The following is a 21,623-nucleotide window of genomic DNA, read 5'->3' as shown; positions in this document are numbered from 1 at the left end:
TTTTAAAAAATCGTAGAAATGGGTAGAACCCCTTCACCAAGCAATTTAAAATATCAACATTATTATCAAATTAAGTGTGCAAAGATATACTAATGACATATCCCTGCACTATTTATAATAGCAAAAACTGAGAAACTACCTAAATGCCCAGCAGTAAGAGGACTGGCCCAACAAATTACAGAATATCCACACCACGGAATTCCTAAGCAGACATTAGAAATGACTTGTGGAAGAATATTTGATAAGCTGGGAAAGCGTTCATGTCTATTAAGTTACAAAAAAGCAAGTTACGATAAAGTATGTAGAATACTGTCGCATATTCATACTACATTTATATATATACACACACACATATGAAAGAGAGCAGCTATCTGGATAATAAGTAATTTTTAGCTCTTTCTCCTTTGGCTTATATTTTCTGATTTTTCTGCAATGAACAGTACTGTTTATATAATTTAAATCTTAAAAAAATTTTAAATTGTAGGCTTCGTAGATTTTAACTTAAGAAAATTTGGAAACTCTCTCTATTCCTGCCTCCCGCCAGAAGGGGGGAATGTTTGGGGGACACCACTGTGGGATTGCAGGGGAGTCAGTCTCACCCTCTTCTGCAGACTCTCCTGATTCAGGATCTGGGTGCCCATCAGGCTGTGAGTCCGGGCCCCTCCACTCCAGCGGCTGCAGGCACTGCTGGGCCAGGCGGAAGTCCTCCAGGAGCTCAGGGCTGGTGGCGCTGGGAAAGGGCGCCTCTTCTACCAAGCTGCATGTGCCACTCCCATCAGCATCCTTTCCCTTTTCAGCCCAGGCCCAGCGCCTCCGCCGGGGCCCCTTTCCCAGGCCTGACTCGGCCCAGTGGACCTCCGTCTCGGAGCTGGCCATTGGGCCTGGCCTGAGTTTCACCTGGGCCCCTTCATCTTCAGGAGATGGAGCTGCCCCTATGGGCACCAGAGTTCCCGCCGGCTCCTCTCAGCATCAGCCATCCTGCCTGTGGCCTGTCGGGGACACAATCAAATGGAGAGCATTAATCCTTGAATTCCCTCCTTTCTTCAGAAGCAGAAATTACCAGCAGGAACTCTGGAGTCAGAAGCCCTGGTTCAGCTCCTGGCTCCACCCCTTTGAAGCTGCATGACCTTGGCCAAGTCACTCCACCTTGGATTTCTTCATCAGTAAAACTGGGGTAATAATTCCTCTCTCTCTCAAGAGTTTTATGAAATTACCTGAGATATGGGAAAAGGAAGCCAGCGGCCGGCACACAGCAGGTGTCCCATGTGTGCTGGTGCCTGTTACCATGTGTCAGGCTCCACACGTGGGTGCCGGGGCACAGGCCCTGCTCACATGAGAACTGAGGGCCCAGGAGGAAGCAGACAAACAACCTGGCACCTAGAGATCAAAGTGAGAGTGATGGGAAGGCACAGGGAGGGGCCCTGGGGGTGCAGGGCAGGCCCAGGAAGTCAGGATAGGTCCCATTTAGAGACCACGCGCTCTGGGAACCTTCCTGACCCGCTCTTGGGTAAGATTTCAGATCGTGAGTGGGGGACCGGTGAAAAGAGCATTCCAGTATCCAAAATAATTGAAAACAGGTACTCAAACGGATACGTGTACATGCACTTTCCTAGCAGCACTATCTGCAATCGCCAAAAGGTGGAAACAACCCAGCTGTCCATCAGTGGATGGATGGACAAACAAGTTGTGGTCTATCCACACCGTGGAACATCATCCAGCCACTAAAAGGAGTGAAGCACTGACACGTGCTACAAGGATGAATCTCAAAAACGTGATGCTAAGTGAAAGAAGCCAGACACAAAAGGTCACGTACTGTATGATTCTAACTGTACAGAATATCCACAATAGGTAAATCCACAGAGAGAGAAAGCTGACTAGTGCTTTAGCTGGGGGAGAGGGGAGAGGGGAGTGACTGCTTGAACGGGCACAGGCGTCCTTTTGGGGTGATGAAATGTTTTGGAACTAGGTAGAGGTGGTATTGCACAACTTCATAAGTATACTAAATGTCACTGAATTCATTTTAAAATGGTTAAATTTTATGTTATGTGAATTTCACCTCAATTAAAAAAATGTTTTTCAGGCAGGGGTTCCATCAAGTACCAAGGCCTGGAGGCAGGAGGGGGCGACATGTAAGTGGTTTCCCGATGGCTGTGCTAGTGGGGGCAGGAGCTGGGGCTCTGACTGCAGAGAGTGTGGGCATGCAGACCATGGGAGAGCACGTCGAGGTGCAGTTAGAAGTTTCTCTCTGGCTGCCTGGGGAGAATGAACCAGAGGGAGAGCCTGGTTGCACGGGGACCTGTGGCACGGGCAGGATGGCTGCAGAAGGGCCATCCCCGCCTGCCTTCTATCCTCTCCTCCTTTCCCTCTCTCCCTTCTCTCCCAACTCCTCTCCCCTCCCGCTATGGCCAACACCCCCAAGCGCTTCCTCTGAGCCCTGGAAACACAAGGCTGACAGAGCAGCGACATGGTCCCACCCAAGGAGCCCATGCAAAGCACCCACTCTACGGGCAGGAAAACTGAGGCCCAGAGAGCAGAGGGGCCTCGGCTGAAGCCGCACATGGGTCGGGACAAGGCTGGCATGAGAGGTTACCTTGCAGCTCGGGTCCCGGCTCTTCCCTCCGTGCCGTGGAGACAATGAGAATAACCCCGGGCCTCCCAGGACAGACACGCCCTGTGTTGGTCCCTGCAGCCTCGTGTGCGCCTGGGCCTTGGTCAGAGCCTTGGTTCATACCGTTGGGAAAAGTCAGCAGGCAACTGTTTCTGGATAGAGAGTCCGCCAGGGATTGGCTGCTGCCTTCTCAAGGGCTGGGGTAGGAACGGGGACTAACATTGTCCCCACTCTGGTCTCGGGGGCCTCACCCTCTTCCCCCAACACAGTCTTCCTCCCTCCTCCCTGAATTTCCCCCAGATCACCCTGTAAGCCTCCGCATGACCCCCGCCACATATGCTGGGCCCTCGCTGGGCCCACCCAGGCTAGAAGCTTTACTGCCTGTTCTCGATGTGCCCTCACCCCAAACAGGTACGTAGGTCATAGGAGAACTATTCTTCAAATGAGAAAACCAGAACTCAGCGTGGAATAGTTACTTGACCAAGATCACCCAGCTGGTTAGTGACAGCAAGATTTGGAACTGTCGGGCTTCCCTGGTGGCGCAGTGGTTGAGAGTCCGCCTGCTGATGCAGGGGACACGGGTTCGTGCCCCGGTCCGGGAAGATCCCACATGCCGCGGAGCAGCTGGGCCCGTGAGCCATGGCCGCTGAGCCTGCGCGTCCGGAGCCTGTGCTCCGCAGCGGGAGAGGCCACAACAGTGAGAGGCCCGCGTACCGCAAAAAAAAAAAAAAAAAAGATTTGGAACTGTCAATTTTGGCCCAGTGAGTGGTCTCCAGTTTTTTTTTTTTTAAACCACACAACTCATCATTAAAAATATATTTGCTCATATACCTAACATGTATTTCTTATAACATCATCTGCATGCATTCTCACACGAATATATTACGTGTTAGAAAAAATATATCTAAAATTGAATTTTTAAAAAGATCCAATAGAAAATAAATATTTTAAAAGGAAGTTCTAATCCTTGCTTTCCACACCCTCTCGGGGTGCCTGTACCCCTCCTGGAAATCCCTGCCAGCTTGAGTGCTTTTAAGAATCCTCTAAGAATGCAGATCCTTAAGGTCAACCCGAAGAGAGCGGGACTCCATGGCCCTGGGACAGGGCCCAGGAGTCCGCATTTTATACCAGTGCCCCGGGCAAGGCCCACGCTTTGACCTTGACTAGGCCTTCTGGACCCTGCCACGATGGCAGGTGTGGAGGGTGCTAAAAGCCTTTGCTTTTCTCTTTCTGAAACCTCGGCCAAGGAAGTGGCTGGGGGAGGCGTGTGGGGTTTTTTTTGACTTCTAAAGGGCTTTTTTTCTAGCCGTGCCACAGAGCAGCCCGTCCAATCACAGAGGCCTCGGGTGCACAAAGAGGAACATCCTGTCTCCTGGGATGACTCAGTCATTGCAGAAATATCACTGTGACCAGGGAAAGCCTCTGGTTGGAGGCAGCTGCGGTCACTGGCTGCAGTTTTGCACATGTTCCCCAGGCCCCCAAACCTGTGAGCCTCTCATGAGCGAAAGCTCTGCATTTCGCGCACGCCACAGCCCTGGGTGCCATGGAGTCCAGGACAGGTCAGTCAGCCAGTCAGTCAACAAACACACACGAGTGACAAGCACGTGCTGACCTCACGCTGGGACAAGGACACCTGCTCACTGGGCTGCTGTGAAAGAGAAGCAGGCAGGGTGTCTGGAGACCAGCTTCTGGCCCTGGTGCTGCTGCTCTACCGTGAACTGCTGGGCTTAGGTTTTCCTCACTGTAAGATGGAGAAAATGCCACCTGCTCTCGCAACCATGGGGAGTGGCGCCCTGTTAGGGTGGGCTGGGAGGTAGGGGACGGGGCTAAGTGAGCTTTGAGGTTCCTGGTTGACTTGTTGGCTTCTGAAGACCACAGACTCCAAACAGTTAACCCCCTCCTCCTGTCTGAGGTCCCACTTCAGAGTAACAAAGATATATATTGAGCACCCAGTGGGTGCAAATTAAGAAAACCTATGATCTCCTACTGTGTGCCAAGCACCACATAAGACATGAGGAATACAGACCTGAGTAAAAGCATTCCAAAATTTCAGATGGGTAGAGGATTACTGTTGAAGGAAGCATTAAGCTGGGCCTGAGAGACAAAGAGGATTTTGGGGAGAAGAATGCGGAAGGGCATTCCAGGCAGAGGGAACAGCACAGGCAAAGGCACAGAGGTCTGAAAGTACGAACAGAACTAGACAGAGAGCTGTGGCAGGGGTCCCTGAATGGCGGCCAAAGACAGGGTGGTTCTAGACAGCCTTCTCGAGGGCACAGGGCTGCTCCCCAGGGGCAGTGGGGCTGGGAGGCTGAGCCCAGGAGAGCCCCGTGAGCACTAAGTCCCTTCAAGGGCTGGGCTGTCCTTGTGGGACTGCTTTCTCCAGGGCTCAGGGGCCCTGCCAGCCCTGGAGAAACTAGCCCCACAAGGAGGCACCACCCATTCCCCGTCCTTTTGTACGTCTCCTCCCTCCATCCACACCACCTCTGCCGCTGGCTCTCTCGAGGGTCGGCGAGCCCCTTGTGGTCTCTTTGTCCCCTTCCCGAGTGGCTCAGCCACCCCCAGGGGGCTTCGCTGCCCCCAGGCCCAAAAGTGGAGACCCTTCCCTTTATGGCTCAATCCCCAGGTTCTCCTCCGCCAGCTTCAGCCACGCAGCCCACTTCTGCTCCCTCATGCCCTCCCAAGCCCCTTACTATCCAGCAGAGCTCTCCGAGGCGCCACCCGCCTTGCTCCCACCCAGTCCCTGACATCTCCCAGATGTGGAAACTGAGCCACAGAGAGGTGGCCGCCTTTCACAAGACCTCGCAGTCCGGAAGTGTGGCCAGGGATTGAAATCCAGGGCTTGTGACTCCGAAACCAAGTCCATCAGACTTGGTGGGGCGGCGAGAGGAAGGGGAAGGAAGACCCCCTTACCAAGTGGCTGGGCCTCTCCAGAAAGGCTGGGCTTTTGAACTCGGCATCCCTCCCTGAGCAGCTGGCAGGGCACAGACCTACTGTTCTCAAGGGGTTCCCGCCAGCCGTGTAGCAACCAGTTCCCGCCAGCCGTGTAGCACAGCCACTTCCCCCCTCTGGACGTACCCTGCCCCCAGCTCTCTCCGGCGGCAGCAGAGGCCGAGGAGAAAGAGGAAAGGTGCCCCTTGCTGCTGCGGACTCTTGTCCCGCCAGCCTGAAGGGCTCGGCTGGGTCTGCCGGCCCATCCCTGGCTCCACTCCTTGTCCTTACTCGGCAGAAGGGGGCACTCTTTAGTGGGGACCCTCTGCTGCCTCCTGGCTGCTGCTCACCCGTGCATCATGTCTGAAGCCCCTTAGCAGCCCCTGGGGCTAACTCGCCATGTGCAGATTAGGACACCCCGGGCACAGAGAGGGACCAGCGCTTGCCCAGGTTCACAGAGATCAGAATCAGAGCTCTGGCTGGGATCCGGGATCCTGAGGCTTGAGGAAATCCCCCCCAACAAAATCCACCCTTGCCCTGGGGGATCGGGCTGCCCTAAGCCAGAGAGAAGTAATACAGCTGCCACAGCTGCAACTTCCTGGCTGGGCTGGTCCAGCCGCCCGGACTGTCCCAGAGAGCCTGTGACTGGCCCGTCCAGGGGGAAGGCGGCTTCCCCAACCCCCGCCCTCCTCGGCTCCCTCACCTCTCTCGGGCTCCACCACCGTCCTGCTGGCCCAGGCTCAGGGGACCTGCATGTGGAGTCTTTGTTCCAAACCTGGGGAGCCCCCTGCCTCCATGGCGCCCTGGCCCGCCTCCAGGCCGCTCTGCCAGCCCCAGCCGCTGCTCACAGACTAGCATCGCTCCCCACCTCTCCCCGCCCCTGCTGCGGCTGAGGCCGCCTCGCCTCGGCAGGAAGCGCCCAGCCTGATTTCCTACAAGTGTTTGTCAGAAGGAGGGGGTTTGTCTGCATGCAGAGTGAGGGGGAGCAGAAGAAGCTTAACCCCTTGCAGGCCCTCTGCAGGTCGGCACCGCTCACGAAAGGACTCATGGAAACTTCCAGTGTCAGAACTTGGGACCATCTCAGCCAAAGTACAGACCGGGGACAATAAAGCCCAGAGAAGGTCAGAGGCTTGGCCAAGGTCACACAGCATGCTGAGCCTGGAAGGAGGTCTCCAGCAGCCTCAACCCTTTGAGGGTCTTCTCCGTAGCCCCTACCATCCAGGGCATGAACTTGATCGAGGATCCCTCTCTCACTAGGGCAGTGCCCATCTGTACAATGGGAGCGCAGACTGGATGCTTGCTTGGCACCCTTCCAGCTCTGATTCTCTGTCCTGTCTGCCAATATGCGACTAAACACCTCAGGAAGGCTGCAATGATTCCTGCCATCCCACCCACTGTCCTCGCCCCAAACTGGGCCTGTAATTAGAGTGGGATTTTCCTGGCGGCATGGAGGTGGGGAATTGGCTGACTGAACTGAAGTTCAATGGCAGGGCACAAGACAGGCCAAGCCCTGGCTCCACTCTAGTGGAGACACAGACAATAAACAAACATGGAGAGAAACAGAGTGGGTGAGATGGGCTGCTTTCGGTAAGACTGATGCCTAGGTTCACCCAGACTCATAGACTCAGTCTTTGGGCATCAGCGATTTTTTTTTCTTTTGGCCCCGCCATACGGCATGAGGGATCTTAGTTCCCTGACCAGGGATCAAATCTGTGCCCCCTGCATTGGGAGCATGGAGTCTTAACCACTGGACCACAAGGGAAGTCCCCATCAGCGATTTTAAAGTGTCCCAAGTGACTGGGATGTGTGGCCCTGGTAGACAATCTGTGGGTCAGAGAGTAATGGGTTGGGGCAAAGAGTCTGGGGATGGCCAGGAAGATCTCTGTGAGAAGGTGGCATTCAAACAAGGGACCAGAAGGAAGAGATGGGCAGGAACAAGCCACAAGAAGGGCTGAAGGCAGACTATTCTGGAAGGGCAAGCGCAAAGGGCAAGGTGAGAACCAGCGGGGCTTTCCCTGAGAACAGCAAGTGTGTGTGCCCCGAGCAGAGCAAGCCAAGACGGAGAGGCAGGAGCAGGCCTGAGGGGTGGCCTCAGTGTCCCGTCCCTGCACGTTGTGGCTCCCAACTCCGGCCCCGCCCAGGATCCAGGGATTCTGATTCAGGAAACAAAAAGAAAAAGGAGAAAACCTGGCCTCTGTATTGTCCAAAAAGCCCTCCAGGTAATTCTGGTGAGCAGCCAGGTTTGGGAACCACCCATGTAGGAGAAAAAAAATGCATTTTACAGTCAATGCAGACCTGGGTTCAAAACCCAGCCCCACCTCTTGCTAACTCCGCGACGTCTGAGGCTTCACCTCTCCAAGCCTCAGTTTCTTCATTTCTATAACAGGGGTAAGAAGAGTAGCCACCCCACAGCACTGCTGCCAAGATCCAATGAGGTAACACTTACAAAGTACAGAGCCGGGGGTCTGGAACACAAACTAATGAATGAATACTCCCAAGGTCGGTTTGTGAGTATCTGGCAAAACCAGAACCAGCGGCCCTCATCCCAGTTATCACCCCATCCCCTTCCCTGCCTTTTACCCTCATCTGGGTGGTGGGACTCTACCCGCAGCCCAGCCAAACGTGCAACAGAGCCAGACCCTAATGAGGCCCCTCCCTCTCAGCTCTGGTGACCATGTGGGCCATTGTGTGAGGGGCGGGCTCCCCTGACACCCAGTCACTCACTCACCCTCCCTCCCTGGCCATTAACCCAGGCAGCACTGCCATCAACGCCAGGTGGCTGCTGATGCCAGGCACGCCCCATGGCCCCTGGATAACCCCGAACCCAACTTAGGGGCAGCTGCCAAACCCCAAGGGAAACAGCCTCCTGTGCACTCTGTTCTATCTCCTTGACACCCACTTCTTCTTTTTTTTTTTTTTTGCAGTACGCAGGCCTCTCACTGTTGTGGCCTCTCCCGCTGCAGAGCACAGGCTCCGGACACGCAGGCTCAGCGGCCATGGCTCACGGGCCCAGCCGCTCCGCGGCATGTGGGATCTTCCCGGACTGGGGCATGAACCCGTGTCCCCTGCATCGGCAGGTGGACTCTCAACCACTGCGCCACCAGGGAAGCCCGACACCCACTTCTTACCAACCCTCCTCCCTGCCTTGGTTTGTGTGGTGCCCCGTGACGGCACACCATCTCCACTCACGACCAAATTCTATCAATACTTAACCAAATTTAGCTCATTCATTATATTGCTACCCTCAAACCCACCCTTCCCCACGAAGCTTGGCCCATCTTTCACTCAAGTGCACAAGCCAGAACCGACCGTCATCCTGGATACTCCCCTCTCCCTTACATCCCAAAACCAATCCATCACCAACTCCTATTGATTTTATTTCCTAAATCTCACCAGAATCCATCCCATCTCTGCATCCCCACGTGGCCTTCTGCAACAGCCTCTCCTGGAAGGCTCTTAGGTCCCTCCAATCCATTCCTCACATTGCACCAAGGGTTCTTTCCAAAATGGAAGTCTCCAAACACGACCCTTCTGTGCTTAAAACACTCTGCTAGTTGCCCACTGCTCTGAGAAAGAAGATGAAACTCCACACCCTGGCCGCCGCTCTGGTCTCTTGGCCCTCAGCATGCTCGGGCAATACGGGGCTCCTTGGTGTCCCTGGGACAAATACCCGGTACTCACCCTCATCACCCAACCCCAATTCTTCTCCCTGGTAACTTGCAGGCAGCTTGCAGATCCCAGCCCCATGGGCCCTCCTCAGGGACTGCCATTTGGAATTAGATGTTAGGTCTGTCTGCCTGACCACTGGGAGCTCTGTGAAGTGTACCATTACATCCCCGTGCCCAGCACAGGCCCTGACACACAGGAGAAGCACAGTGAACACATGCTGGATGATCTACTGAATCTAGCCAGTCACCCCAGCCTGGCTTGTGGCCCTCACATCAATCCAGTGAGGGTGATGTGACATCCCCATTTTACAGGTAGGTAAACGGAGGCCCCGAGAGCTGCAGCAACTTGCCCATAGTCACAAAGCTTGTGAGTGCTGCTGTAGATTCAGACACAAAAAGACCCGCGTCTTTAACGACCATGCTTGGTGCTCACACCGTGTAGTCTGTGGAGATTATTAATAAACTGGGCACCAGAAAATCAGGAGTGGAGCTTATTACCAACAAACTGCAATTCACTAGGCCAATGTTCTAACTTTATAAGGAGGCTCTGGTTCCTCACAGAGCCTTTCAGTTTTCTAAAGTGGTTTCTCATCCTTCATAGCACTAGATGCTTGAGAATCACTTTGGGAAGTAGGCAGGACAGGGGTATGATTCCATTGTATGGGTCAGCAAACTGAGGCCCACAGATGGGGAAGAGATTAGTTCCTGGTCACCCAGGAGAAACAAAAGAGCAAACAAAACACCTTGGCCCCTACTGCCAGGGCCTGAGTACTTCCATCAGAAGCATGCCTGGAGCGCTGCGGCTACACAAGCCTGCCAGTCCTCACCACAGGAGCCCAGTAAGCCCTTGGCCATTTGTTCCCCCAGCCCCTGGCTCATGATGCTCTAACACCGTGGTGGCCATTTCTCACCCACTTTCCCACTGCCCACCCTCCCTGCTCCCTCCCTCCACAGTCATTCTTTTTTTTTTTTGCGGTATGCGGGCCTCTCACTTTTGTGGCCTTTCCATTGTGGAGCACAGGCTCCGAATGCACAGGCTCAACGGCCATGGCTCACAGGCCCAGCCGCTCCGCGGCATGTGGGATCTTCCTGGACCGGGGCACGAACCCGTGTCCCCTGCATCAGCAGGCGGACTCTCAACCACTGCGCCACCAGGGAAGCCCTCCACAGTCATTCTTAAGCCCCACCTAAGTGGGGAAGGTGAATCTCTCTCTTAAAGTCTTCCCGTGCCTCCCAGGACACAGGCCAGGACTGGGATGGGCATTGCTTGCTGATGTGATGAGCCCTGGATAGTCACTCCTTCACATGATGTCCTGAGGTCCAGGGGGTCCAGTGGAGCCACCAGGCTTCTCAGCCATCCTGGGGGAAACCAGGGGCTGGCGACTTCAGGATTCATGGGGGCTGAAGGCTGTTATTTCACCCTCTGCCCCTCCTTGAGCTCCTGATATCTCCCTTCCCTGGGGAAGAAATGAAAACCCATCCCAAGGTCACCCACTCCTTCCTGCCCAGGTTGCTGAATTTACCCCCATAGTTAAAATCCACAGGGATGCGGGGGTGAGGAAGCAGGGGAGGATTTCAGGAGTGAACCCAGCAGAACCTACGGAAGCCTGGCTTGGGAAGTGGAGACCCAAGTTCCAGCCTGAGTGATGCTGGACAAAAGCTTTTCCCTCTCGTAGCTTTGGAGCCTTGAGGCTTAATGAGATTCTCTCTGAGGTTATCAGAAGTGACCTTCTAGCCTAAAATCTCCTGGGTTCTTGATTCCACTTGCCCACACAGGCAGAAACACTGTGCTGATGGGAGGCTGCGGGGAGCAGGTGTTCAGGGCACATGGGCTTTGTGAATAATCAGAGGCCTTCAAGTTCTCTCTTGAAAGCTGTGTGGCCTTAGGCAAGTCACTTAACCTCTCTGAACTCCAGATTCCTCATCTGTAAAATGGGGCTTTACAGGATCCTTGGTCAATGAGGCTATGTACCTAAAGCCCTGGTCAGTGCCCAATTGGCACAGAGCTCATGAATAAATGACTTTGGCCATATTCATGAAACACCCATATGGCCTGCTCCCTTCAGGACTGAGTTTAATTTTCCCGGCTCTCCTAATATCAACCACAGCTCAAGCTTTGAGTCCTTTACACAAAAGGGGACGGCCAGCCCTCCCAACCAAGTGGAGAGAAATGCTGCCATATCCCAGTGATTCTTCTCCCTGTGTCCCCCAAACCAGGTCTGGGGGTCACTGACCCAGCTAGAAACTGTGTCTCCACCTTGAATCATTAAGGAGGGGAGGAAACAGGCCTTCCTCAGCCAACTGAAACATGGGTTATGAGGAGGGGTGGTCATATTGAGGAAAACACACTCATGCTCACACACTCGCACACATACACACCCACACTCTCAAATTTATGTTCCATGGAAAGAATCAAACAAAAAAAACGTGCGTGTGACAGGAACACATTGCTAACAGCAAAACTGTATTGCGCGCCTATTATGTAAAGGCCCTTCCATGTATTAGAAGCTCATTATTTAATCCTCATACCAATCCAAGGAGGTAGGAATTATTATGCCCATTTCACAGGAGAGTAAGCTGGGTTTGAATCAAGCTGTCTGAAACCAGACACTACAATCTTAATCACTTTGAGAATGAATCTTACAGTAGGTGGAAAATTTGGAAACAACCTCAATGTCCAATAACAGAGGATCATTAAAATAAATGATGATATTTCCACTCCAAGGAATATTATGCAGTGATTAACAGTCATACTGTAGAAGGCAATAAAATGATGTAAAAAATTGTGATATGGGGCTTCCCTGGTGGCGCAGTGGTTGAGAGTCCGCCTGCCGATGCAGGGGACACGGGTTCGTGCCCTGGTCCGGGAGGATCCCACATGCCGAGGAGCGGCTGGGCCCATGAGCCATGGTCGCTGAGCCTGCGCGTCCGGAGCCTGTGCTCCGCAACGGGAGAGGCCACAACAGTGAGAGGCCCACGTACCGCAAAAAAAAAAAAAAAAAAAAAATTGTGATATGTTAAGTGAACAAGCCAGTTATAAAATGATGTGTATCTAGTGTGAGTCCGTTAAAGAAAAACACAGTAAAATGTGGAGGAAGAGAAGGGAAAGAGGAAGGAAAAAAGAGAGAGAGTTCCTCCAAAATGTTTACAATAATTATTATTAGGTAGAAAACTAAGGCAAGTTTACTCTTTTTCCTTATGTGTGTTTTCTAAAAATAACAGTTGTTTTAAAAGTAAGAGTAAAATGAACACTTACTATTCTTAAAAGAACAAAGCAAAACAAACAAAAGCCACTGCTGCACGTCTGTGCAGGGCTTCATCCTGATGAGACCTTGGGCCTGGCCCTCCTCGGTTTCCCGCCTGTGAAAGTTGGGAAGAGTGGTTGGGCTCTTTGAGGGCCTGGGCAGCTCTGACATTCTGTGACATTCTGTATCCCCACCCCACAACTTTTCTCTTCCTCTTTCTAGACTCTGACACCATGTGCTTTTTCACATGGCACATATAGCCATTCTACAACATGTAGGATTATGTGAAGATCACAAAAAAGGAAAGGAAGCAAGCAATCCCTGCCTTAGCCACTCCTAAAATCTTGGGACATGGCATGTGTTATCTGATTGGAACCTCATAATTGGGCATTTAACAGATGAGAAAAGGCTCAGAGAGGTTACACCACTTGCCCAAAGTCACACAGCACATTAGGGGCAGAGTTGGATCTGCACCCACAAGTAAAGAATTACCCTCCGAATGAATCCCTGATTGGGGGGTGGGGGGCTGAGTGCAGCCTCCTGAACCTTGAGGTCCCTCCCGGTCCTTGGTCCTCGGCTGTGGTCCAAGACTAAGAAGACTCACAGCTGGGCATCCAACTCTGGCTTTGCTCACTGGCCCCTCCCCCACAATAGGCTCAGCTTGGAGTGGGTGGGGTGGGTGGGAGGAATGCTGGCAAGGATCCAGGGGGCTGGTACAAGACCACCACTGAGAGCAGGGGGTCTCTCTCTGCAGCCGAGCTGGAGTTTGGCTGACACTTGGCAAGGAAGATCAGAGCCAATATGGGACTGTAGGCTGGAATGGAGGAGGGACTGAGAAAGCAAAAATGTGAGGGTTTGGGGGCAGAGAGGCCTGGGTCCAACTCTGGTGGTTCTGACCTTAGATATGTTTCCTAACATATGTTCTATATCCTCATCTACAGCCTGAGGGTAACACTGTCCTCAGGGACATGCTTGTAAAGTAATGGGATAGTGTTTGCCAGTCTTAGCACACAGGAGGTGCTCAGAAAACCAGGGGTGCTGTTAGCCTCCTCCTGGCTCCCCTGATCAACCGGGGCCTCTTCCCGGCCACCATGCCCCCAGTCATCCTCCAATCCCTTCCGGACATGCTGCTGGATAAATCTTAGAGCATCGTTCTGACCAAGCCTTTCCCTGCTTAGAGACCATCAAATTGGGCTGTTGTCACTGTCAGGTTAAAGGCTAGACACGTTGGCCTGGAATCCAACAACCGGTTCCCAAGTCAGGGGGCTGCTGCATTACACAACTCACACCACAGACTACTAGGAGCCTCATCTCATAAGTTTCCTTCCAAAATCCCACACTTCAGGGGAGCTGTAGTGGGGTGCAGGCCTTTTGGCCTGGCTCCCCTTGGTCTTCCTGTACCAACAGGAATCCTCCAACTTCTGGCTGCCATGCAGAGCAAGGCTCGTCTTCCATCACCCAACACCCTTCACATGCAGCTCTCTTATTAGAAAAAAGAAAGAGAGAAAGAAAGAGAGAGAGAGGGAGAGAAAGAAAGGAAGGAAGGAAGGTAGGAAGGGAGAAAGGAAGAAAAAGGAAAAGCTCTGAATGTGGCATTTACTAATTTCTATAATGTAAATACCCTTATTATGGTCAGTTTCAAGCTACCAACACAATATCACTGAACGCAGCCTTGGGAAGAGATGCACACAATCAGCTCTCACCAGATGACACACCCCTGCAAATCCCAAAGTAATAACCGACTAATCCCAGTAAAGAGCTGTGTGACCTCAGACGAGTGACTTAACCTCTCTGAATCTCAAGCTTCTCATTTGTAAAATGAAAACAACAATGGCACCCATCTTATGGCAATGATGTGAATACTAGGTGATCAACAACAATGTACTGAGTACCTACTTACTATGTGTAGGGCTCTGTACTAGGCATGGGGAGGGTGACGGGACAAGATGGACAAGAGCTCCTGCCCTCCCAGACCTCACTCGATGCAGTAAAACCCCTGGCATAGTGGCTGGAATACAGCATTCCATAACCATTAGCTATTATTATCAACGGTATTATTGTTGTTATGCCTTCCTTTCTGTGGGCCTCAGTTTCCTCATCTCCAAACTTAAAATGTAGCCTAAAAACTTTCTATGATGCCACCTCACTTGAGCCTTAAAGTGGCATTACCATTCCCATTTTACAGAGGGGAAAACTGAGGCACTCAGAATTGAAGCCAGGCTGAGGATTCAATCCAAGTTCTTCTAACTCTCAGTCTCCAGATCTGTCCCACCTCCTGGACTGAGGAAACATAAAAAGGACCTGAAATTCAGCTGGTGACTCAGCTGGATGCTTAAAAAATAGTCTTTCTTCTCCATTTCATGGGGGTAAATTGAAATGTCCTTCGTGTGCACCAGTTTCCAAAACACCCTCTCAGCATGACAGCCACAGTGCCGGGACCATTCCCAGTCTCTCTGGAAACCCTGGCACTTCTGGCGGACTCTGCAGGCTGATGAGAGCTGATGAAACCCCCTTGCAAGAAACAACCCAAATCACATGTTTCAAATGCAAACCACTGGACTTTGGGTCTTTGCCTAAAGTCCTCACATGGGCACCTTCTCCCTCTTTCTGAAGAACTGAGACCGCCCTTGGGAATAAACCCAAATAATCCTCCAAAGACCACGGGGTCCATCCCCTAGTGGTAAGTAAGCCAGACTTAGGCCCCATCAAATGGATAGGTAGAAATTCTGTTTCTTGACAAAACAAAACCAATAGCCAAAAAATAAAACCCACCAACTCCAAAGGAGGTGCCTCGAAATTTCTCTTTGGAAGTCCCTATACGTATCTAACCTCAGTCCTTCACGCTTCAGTTTCAGTCATTTCCTTTCCTTCTGTTCTAGAGGGCAGAAACAATGTCTCTTTTCACTGCAGCCAATCTCAGCTTCTCTTCTCAGCTCCAAAACAGCCCAGGTTTGTTATCAGCGATTTTCCTTTCCAACTTTCTTACTGAGAAGCAGAAGCTTTCCAAACGTAGGTAATGATCCGCTCCAACCTGTCACTTCTTTCAACAAAAGCCGGGGAAAGGAACAGGGAAGAGTCTTGTCCAAAGTCGCGCAGCAAGAAGGCTCTGGCTCTGCCTGTGCCAGACCCATCACACAGGGGAGAGGCCAGCTCGGTGGCCGCCCCGCTGCGCGCCCCTGGGCAAGTCTCAGACCCTCTTTGGGCCTTAGTCTCCCCATCTTCGTACCAAGAAAGGCTGGCCTTATTCCTGCAGTTCGTTCCAGTTCCTACCACTGTCGGAGCTGCCCACCCTCATGCTGGCCCTTGCTCTACCTCCGTACCCCTGCCAAAAAGAGGAAAAGAAACTTGCGTTACGCGTCCGGGGAGGGCGCACGGCTCCGAGTTGTCAGGCTGCGCAGGTTGTTGCCGGGTGAGCGAATATCACACAAATCCCACGACAGAGAAGTCCCACCTCCCCGGTAACCACAGCTACCCGGGCCACACCTCCAACCCAAACACAGCCCGAGGCCCAGCCAAGGACCACCTCCGGATTCCCTCGGTACCCCTCCCCTCCCAGTGACCAGCCCCAGCGAGAGAGAGAGAGAGAGAGAGAGAGAGAGAGAGAGAGGGAGAGAGAGAAAGCCAACTCCCCCATTGCGCGGAGGTGGAAACTGAGGCCAGAGAGTAGAGACTGCGCAACCCGTAGGCCGGCGGCGTTTGGACTCGGACCCTGATAGCCCGTCCAGGGCTCCCTCCTATTCCCGGGGCGGCAATCCGTCTCCTTCCCGTGCTCAGGGGTTTCCACGTGGGAGAGGCCGAAAGCTGCGCAGTCCCTGTGGATCGGAGCCCACCCATGCTGTCCACTCTCCCTCCCCATTCCGCCGACGGAGAAACTGAGACCCTGCGAGGGGCCAGGACCCGCCCCAGAACCACCGCGAACCCCTCCCCGCGTCTCACCTGCTGGCCGCCACGGCGCGCGGGTGGTTTCCCGGAGTTGAGCGGCAAACAAAGGCCTCCAATCCGGGCGCGGGGCGGGGCGGCGATATTTTGCATAATCCCGGAGGCCGGCCTGTGACGACCAGGGCGAGGCCTTTGGAGGCGGGGCCTCTGGAAGTTCCACCAATCGCAGAAAGGAGACAGCCCACGTCCCGCCCCCAGGGGTTCCGACGTAGATCCAGACTCCAGGACTGAAAATCTCAAATCTGGGAGATTGCGTGTCCTTCTGGAACGCGCCCAGTGGCAGACGGGAGGCCTGGAGTTAAGACATTTGTGCAGGGTCGCACAGAGCCACAGTGAGGGAGAAACCATAAACTTTGATAGCCGAAACTACTGCTTCATAATAGTAGTAATAAACTTTTCTGGAGCACTTACATGTCAGGCACTGTTGTAAACTCTTACTATGCTCGATCCTCTCGTAAAAGGTTAAGTGGGTGTTATCACTACCCGCCAAGTGTATTCTACTCAAAACCATCATTAGACAAGTGGGCAAACGCAGGCCTGGAGAGAGATGAGAACTTGCCCTAGGTCCTGCAGTGAGAACAGCACAGAAATAATCCTTTGTTCAGTGAAAGCGCACCGTGAAGGGTGGCAGTGTAAGGCGTCAAACTGGCCTAGGCTCTCGCCCTAGCTCTGCCAGTGGCGGCCACTGAACTTCAGGTAAATGGGATTCTCAACTCTGACCTCACAGGATTGCCGAGGGGAGTAAATAAATATGCATAGCACCAGGCCTATAAGAAATAACTCAATGACACTAATTTAAAGGGCTCCTGGACCAATCCTATTTCACAGAGGGGAGGGGGTAGAATAGGCCCAAAGACAGGAAGTGACTTGCCCAAGGTCTGGCATCCAGCTGTGTTGCAGCCCAGTTCTCTTTCCTCATGGCAGAAAGCTCTTCCCAGTTCCCCAGGTTGCCACTGGGTCCCTACACACCCACACACTCTCCAGCGTTTATTGTTTGTAGATTTTTAAAAATAAATTTATTTATTTATTTGTTTTTATTTTTGGCTGTGTTGGGTCTTCGTTGCTGTGCGCAGGCTTTCTCTAGTTGCAGTGAGCGGGGGCTACTCTTCCTTGCGGTGCACAGGCTTCTCATGGTCGTGGCTTCTCTGCTTGTTGCAGAGCACGGGCTCTAGGCGCGCGGGCTTCAGTAGTTGTGGCACATGGGCTCAGTAGCTCCGCGGCATGTGGGATCTTCCCTGGCCAGGGCTTGAACCTGTGTCCCTTGCATTGGTAGGCAGGTTCTTAACCACTGTGCCACCAGGGAAGCCCTGTCTGTAGATTTTTGATGAAGGCCATTCTGATCAGTGTGAGGTGATACCTCATTGTAGTTTTGTTTTGCATTTCTCTAATAATTAGTGATGCTGGGCATCTTTTCATGTGCCTCTTGGCCATCTGTATGGCCTCTTTGGTGAAATGTCTATTTAGGTCTTCCCCCATTTTTTTTTTTTTTTTTTCCGGTATGCGGGCCTCTCACTGCTGTGGCCTCTCCCGTTGCGGAGCACAGGCTCCGGACGTTCAGGCTCGGTGGCCATGGCTCACGGGCTCAGCCGCTCCGCGGCATGTGGGATCTTTCCGGACCAGGGCACGAACCTGTGTCCCCTGCATTGGCAGGCGGACTCTCAACCACTGCACCACCAGGGAAGCCGCCCCCCCAATTTTTTTAATGAGCTGTTTGTTTTCTTGATATTGAGCTCCATGAGCTGTTTGTATATTTTGGAGATTAATCCTTTGTCCGTTGCTTCATTTGCAAAAAGGAACAAAATTGGGTCATTTGTAGAGATGTGGATGGACCTAGAGTCTGTCATACAGAGTGAAGTAAACCAGAAAGAGAAAAATAAATATCGTATATTAACACATATATGTGGAATCTAGAAAAATGGTACAGATGAACCTATTTGTAGGGCAGGAATAGAGACATAGACGTAGAGAACGGACATGTGGACACGTCGGGGGGAAGGGAAGGGTGGGACGAATTGGGAGATTAGGTTTGACATAAATACACTACCGTGTGTAAAATAGATAGCTAGTGGGAACCTGCTGTATAGCACAGGGAGCTCAGCTTGGGGCTCTGTGATGACCTAGATGGGTGGGATGGGGCGGGGCAAGGGAGGTCCAAGAGGGAGGGGATATATGTATACATATAGCTGATTCACTTCATTGTACAGCAGAAACTAACACAACATTGTAAAGCAATTTTACTCCAATTACAAAAAATGATACAAATGAACTTATTTACAAAACAGAAATAGACTCATAGACATTGAAAACAAACTTATGGTTACCAAAGAGGAGAGGGGGGGAGGGATAAATTAGGAGTTTGGGAGTAACAGTTACACATCACTATCTATAAAATAAACAACAAGGACCTACTGTATAGCACAGGGAACTATATTCAATCTTGTAATAAAAAAGAATTTGAAAAAGAGTATATATATATATATATATGTTTACATAAATGAAGCACTTTGCTGTACACCTGAAACTAACACAACATTGTAAATCAACTATACTTCAATTTAAAAAATAATAAAAATAGATAAATAAATATGGTGATAAAAAAAAAAGATGAGAAATCTGAGGCTCAGAGAAGTTAAGTGAGCTGCCCAAGATCACACAGCCAGGAAGTGGTGGATGTAGAATTTGAGTCCAAATGTCAGACTCTGAGGTATGGACTCTTTGAGGTGTGCCTTGTTCTCTGTCCTTGCGATCCTCACAGTGGTCTACTCCATCCCTCACCCTGCTTTCTTCCAAGCAGAGAGGGTGCCAAGTGGTTTGAAGGCCAACTCAGCACTTGCTTGGGCAGGCCCTATTGCAAACCAAAAACTCGCCCTCTTCCGTCTTCTCCTTCATCTAGCAGCAGACCCTGAAACTGTCTAGTCATACCTTCCGCCTGCCCCCAGCTCTGGCATTATGAGTAAAGATGTTGTGGCCAGGTGGACCTCTGGCCCCTCCCTCTCCCAATATCCAAGCTGCCTTAGCCCATTGTTTTAGGTCCCTTCAAAGGCAACAGGACAGGACACATGTTTATCCTGGGGCTTCACGTTGTGAACCTCAGGTAGCTGTGGGTCCCAATTTGTCCACTATCACTCATAAGGTATGCAACTTGGGGCAAGTAACTTGGCCTTTCTAAGCCCACTTGCAAAGGAATTTTTTTAAGCTTAAAGTTCTACTGGGAGGGGAACCCTCATACCCAATGGCCTACAACCCCGGAGTCAGACCCAGGAATTTCAGAACCAACAGTTCCAGAAACTCACTCTTGTCCTTTTTCCAGAGGACAAACTTGGAATGGTGGGCAGCAGCTGCCGGGAGCTCCCCGACCCCTGGGGTTGGATGGAGTGGGGAGACGGCTGGTATAAGACACCGGAAGTCACAAGTTCATAGGGCAGGCCAGGAACTGGCCTGAAATTCACACAGCAAGTCAGTAATAGATGAAAACCTCTTGATTCAGAACAGATGCACAAGGACTTGGGCCTGGAAAAGATGTGGTGTTTATAAGGTCAGACGGCTCCTTTGTTCACCAGCATCCCAACTGCAATCGTCTCCCTGGGGCTGACTCCCAGCCTGGAGTCTGAGCCCACACACAGCATCCCAGCCTCGACCAGAAGCAAGTAGCAGTATCCCCATTGTATTTATTTCCTGTGGCTACTGTAACAGCTTGCCACCAGTTCATGGTTTAAAACAACACTAATTTGTTCTTACAAAGGGAGGTCGAAGCCCAAAATCAGTTTCACCTTGCTAAAGTCAAGGTGTTGGCAGGGCAGGTTCCATCTGCAGGCTCAGGGAGAATCCATTTCCTTGCCTTTTTCAGCTTCTAAATGGCCACCTGTATTCCTGGGCTCGTGGTCCCTTCCTCCATCTTTGAACTGCATCCCTCCAACCTCTGCTTCCATCATCACAACACCTTTTCCTCTGCTGTGCCAAATCTCCCTCTGCCTTCCTCTTGTAAGGACCCTTGTGATTACATCGGGCCCACCCAGATAATCCAGGATAACCTCCCCATCTAAATGCCTTAATCACATCTCCCTTTGCCATATAGGTAACACTCACACGCAACAGGAATCTGGATATCTTTGGGAGCCATTACTCAGCCAACCACACCCATTTTCTACATTGGGAACTAGGGTTCAGAAAGGTGAAATCACCTGCCCGTGACCGCACAGGAGTTGGCATCTGATGCCAGGAGATCTGGGGCCTGACAAAGCCCTCTTGCAGCCAGATGCGGGTTATTCCCTGCAGGAGTACTAGGGCTGGAGAGGAGCATACAGAGTCCCATGGGAGGGGCTGGGGCTTTGGGGGATACTGGCTGCTTTAGAGGTCCAGTGGAATCCAGGGCTCTGGACTCAGGTGGTCTTCTTAAGCTGGGGAGGGGACAGGAGCAGCTAAGAGCCAGATCTGGTACAAGTCTGGGGAATCAACTGCCCCCAACCCACTTCTGGCAGACCCCTGGACACAGGGCTGGACAAAGCAGGACTTCTCAAAGTCTTCTTGCGCCACAGAAAGACTGGGGATGAAGGCAATGGGCACTAGGGCTGGCAGAGGGGCTGTGTAGCAGACCATTTTTTTGGCCCCCGCCCCTCCCCGCTCCCTCCGGGGTTTTTTTTTTTTTTTTTTTTTCGGTACACTGGCCTCTCACTGTTGTGGCCTCTCCCACTGCAGAGCACAGGCTCCGGACGCACAGGCCCAGCGGCCACGGCTCACGGGCCCAGCCGCTCCGTGGCATGTGGGATCTTCCCGGACCGGGGCACGAACCCGTGTCCCCTGCATCGGCAGGCGGACTTTCAACCACTGCGCCACCAGGGAAGCCCCCTTCCATGGGTTTTTGCTTCTAACACCCACTGCCCTTGGCTCCTGGACCAGCTTGGTCTGCACAGATAGAGGGTGGGAAGTGATTGGGAATTCACTGCCTCTCCCCTCTCCCCCAGACCTTCTCCAAAGACTGACAACTTGAAAGCCCTGTCCCCTTACCCTGAGTGGGGACAACTCTAGGCCAAGCTTACACTCCAGTGTCCCCCATGGGATCAGGCTGCCACTGTCCTCCCAGGACTTTGCCTGTAATCACATCCTGCTTGGCTTCCTCACCTTCCCTCCTGATTCTCCCATTGCTATACTGGACTCTCCACCACACTTCCTTAATGAATCACCTGCACAAATATCCTCATCTCAGAGTCAGTTTCTGGGACCCGCCCTAAGATAGGC

At 52.2% G+C, this 21,623-nt stretch overlaps 1 protein-coding gene across 1 annotated transcript in view; it reads right to left on the bottom strand.

Moving 5' to 3' along the window:
* AKNA (AT-hook transcription factor) overlaps positions 1–5,318 on the bottom strand; it is a 43,493-nt gene extending 38,175 nt beyond the window's left edge. Inside the window, exons 1-2 of the mRNA XM_082630084.1 lie at positions 2,591–5,318; positions 600–989 (exon numbers count right to left, since the gene is read on the bottom strand). Of these exons, the coding sequence (XP_082486210.1) occupies positions 600–876 (277 nt within the window). The 5' untranslated portion in view covers positions 877–989; positions 2,591–5,318. The remainder of the gene's footprint in view (positions 1–599; positions 990–2,590) is intronic.
* Positions 5,319–21,623: the final 16,305 nt, after the last annotated feature.

This window comes from Mesoplodon mirus (assembly GCF_964341445.2).
Source record: "Mesoplodon mirus genome assembly, chromosome: 1".
Lineage (NCBI taxonomy): Eukaryota > Metazoa > Chordata > Mammalia > Artiodactyla > Ziphiidae > Mesoplodon > Mesoplodon mirus.
This window is presented reverse-complemented; position numbering and strand designations above follow the sequence as displayed.